The 2,491-nt window shown below is 45.4% G+C and overlaps 1 protein-coding gene across 1 annotated transcript in view; it reads right to left on the bottom strand.

Annotated features, from left to right (window-relative positions):
• Nucleotides 1-1,582: 1,582 nt before the first annotated feature.
• The window catches only part of LOC129411333 (proprotein convertase subtilisin/kexin type 5-like), a 36,917-nt gene continuing 36,008 nt past the window's right edge, over nucleotides 1,583-2,491 (bottom strand). The window contains exon 23 of the mRNA XM_055161970.1: nucleotides 1,583-2,225. Coding sequence (XP_055017945.1) covers nucleotides 1,816-2,225 — 410 coding nt within the window. The 3' untranslated portion in view covers nucleotides 1,583-1,815. The remainder of the gene's footprint in view (nucleotides 2,226-2,491) is intronic.

Genomic DNA, 2,491 nt, shown 5'->3' on the forward strand with positions numbered 1-2,491 from the left:
GATCCGGCCCTCCAAGACCTTTTTCTACTAAAATATTTAAATTATATTTTGTATTAAAATATTGGTAATTTTCTGTGGTGTTTATCACAGCAGCGTCTCCAGCGTCTCTGTACGTGGCCCCTCCCACCAGAGCAGCACAAATGAAGACTTGTCTCTTTCCAAACGCTCTTAAAGGACGATCGTTTTGACTGTTGACCGTGACACTCTCATCAGAAAAATGTCCAACATGAGAAAAGTGGAGCTGAGTGCAGGATTTTCCAAGAAAAATTTACTAAGAAATACTTCATCAATTTAAAAAGATTTCTGTAATAGATTTGTGTTTCTCTGCACAAATATTTGAACTTCTTGTTATTTTTGGAGTTTATATGACATGAGTTTTCTGATCCGGCCCCTTTAGGATCAAAGTAGGATGGATACGGCCCCTGGACCAAAATGAGTTTGACACCCCTGATTTAAAACTAATGGTCATTTATTTCACAACTAAATACCTCTGCTACTTTATATGAGTACAATTCAACAGTCTGTAATATCATTGTCCTAAAAGAAAGTGTGACGGTACATTTGTATATTTAAACATGTATTTCTAATGGATAAAACCTAAAATACCATCTTGAATGAGGAGTGCAAACTGAAAACACGTCACAAATCACATGTTTTCAAATTAAGGTATTTTTTTGAGCTTCACTTCAAACAGGCCGTGTCTGAGGACGGAGGCAGAGGTCTACAGAACTCTACAATCTAAATCTAAATCTCCAAACTTCTGATCCACAAATGTTGAAATGCTGTTTCCGTGACTTAAACTGCAATGCCGGACTGAACCAGGACTAAACCAGGACTGAACCAGGACTAAACCAGGACTGAACCAGGACTGAACCAGGACTAAACCAGGAGTGTCAGGACAGGCCCGGAGGTGCGCCTGTGTAGACTGTCGGGTGATCAGGACTGAGACTGGGACCAGACCGGGACCAGGACTGAGACCAGTTTAGTCCTGGTTTAGTCCTGGTTTAGTCTCGGCTCAGTCCTTTATTAGTCCTGGCTCAGTCCCGGTTCATTCTTGTTTTAGTCCTGGTTTAGTCCTGATCCAGTCCCGTTTTAGTCCTGTTTCAGTCCTAGTTCAGTCCTGTTTTAGTCCTGGTTTAGTCCTGGTTTAGTCCTGTTTTAGTCCTGGTTTAGTCCTGGTTTAGTCCTGGTTTAGTCCTGTTTTAGTCCTGGTTTAGTCCTGGTTTAGTCCTGGTTTAGTCCTGGTTTTAGTCCTGGTTCAGTCCTGGTTTAGTCCCTGTTTAGTCCTGGTTTAGTCCTGGTTTAGTCCTGTTTTAGTCCTGGTTTTAGTCCTGTTTCAGTCCTGGTTTAGTCCTGTTTTCAGTCCTGGTTTAGTCCTGTTTAGTCCTGTTTCAGTCCTGTTTAGTCCTGTTTTCAGTCCTGGTTTAGTCCTGTTTCAGTCCTGTTTCAGTCCTGGTTTAGTCCTGTTTCAGTCCTGGTTCAGTCCTGGTTTAGTCCTGGTTTAGTCCTGTTTCAGTCCTGGTTTCGTCCTGGTTTAGTCCTGGTTTAGTCCTGGTTTAGTCCAGCATCACAGTTTAAGCCACAGAAATGGGAAACGGTTCATTTTGGTTTTGGAGTCACATAATGAAGAAAATCGTTGTTTTTTCATTTTCTTATTTTTGGTTTTATTTTGAAAAACGAATGAACGAATGACACACGGATTAACGCAAAAACTCCACGAGAGAGTTCTGACCTGCAGCTCACGTTAAACTCGCGAGATTTTCCTGCCGTCCCGTGAGCGCAGCCTGTTTAAACCTGAACACTGCCCCCTGGTGTTCACCTGAAGGAGTAACTCTCGTCGTCGTACTCCAGATCCACTTCCTCCTCGTCCAGAAGCCCGTACTTGAACTTCCTGTAGACCGTCCCGTCCTGAGACATGTACACAATGTCCTCGTCTTCGCCGTTATCGTCGTCGTCGTCGTCGCACTCGATGATGCGGCGGCTCTGCTCGTCGAACTCCGTGGTGGGCGAGGCCAGCGTGCCGTTGGGCGAGAGCTTTTCGTAGCCGCCCCCTTTGGTCGCGGGCGCGGCGGAGCGGAGGCGGACGTACTGGAGGTAGTAGAAGATGGCCGCGCCCACGGAGAGGATGAGGAGGACGCAGACGGTGACGAAGACTCTGGGCGCCGAACTCTGCTCTGCGTCGAAGATGTGGCGCAGTTGACTGTTGACGCTGAGAACGCACTCGTCTGGAAACAACACGGACATGATTATTTTTAGTGACGGTGAGATGAAGCCCCACGAAGCACTGAAGCGTTAACTCCATTTGCTCGACTCTTGAGGCGACGCTTCAAGGTGCTTCATTTGCTCCACTGCACCATCAAGTGGACAAAAAATATATAACAGGCAGATTGATAATAGATGCATCACGAATTTCAGACTTCCGGTCATCGCCAAATTCATACTGGGAAGGATTTTCAAAAAAAGTGAGCATCAAACCACGTCATGTTTGTTT

This window comes from Boleophthalmus pectinirostris, unplaced genomic scaffold (assembly GCF_026225935.1).
Source record: "Boleophthalmus pectinirostris isolate CB_2022bp ecotype Guang Dong unplaced genomic scaffold, ASM2622593v1 HiC_scaffold_4, whole genome shotgun sequence".
In the NCBI taxonomy this organism is placed as follows: Eukaryota; Metazoa; Chordata; class Actinopteri; order Gobiiformes; family Gobiidae; genus Boleophthalmus; species Boleophthalmus pectinirostris.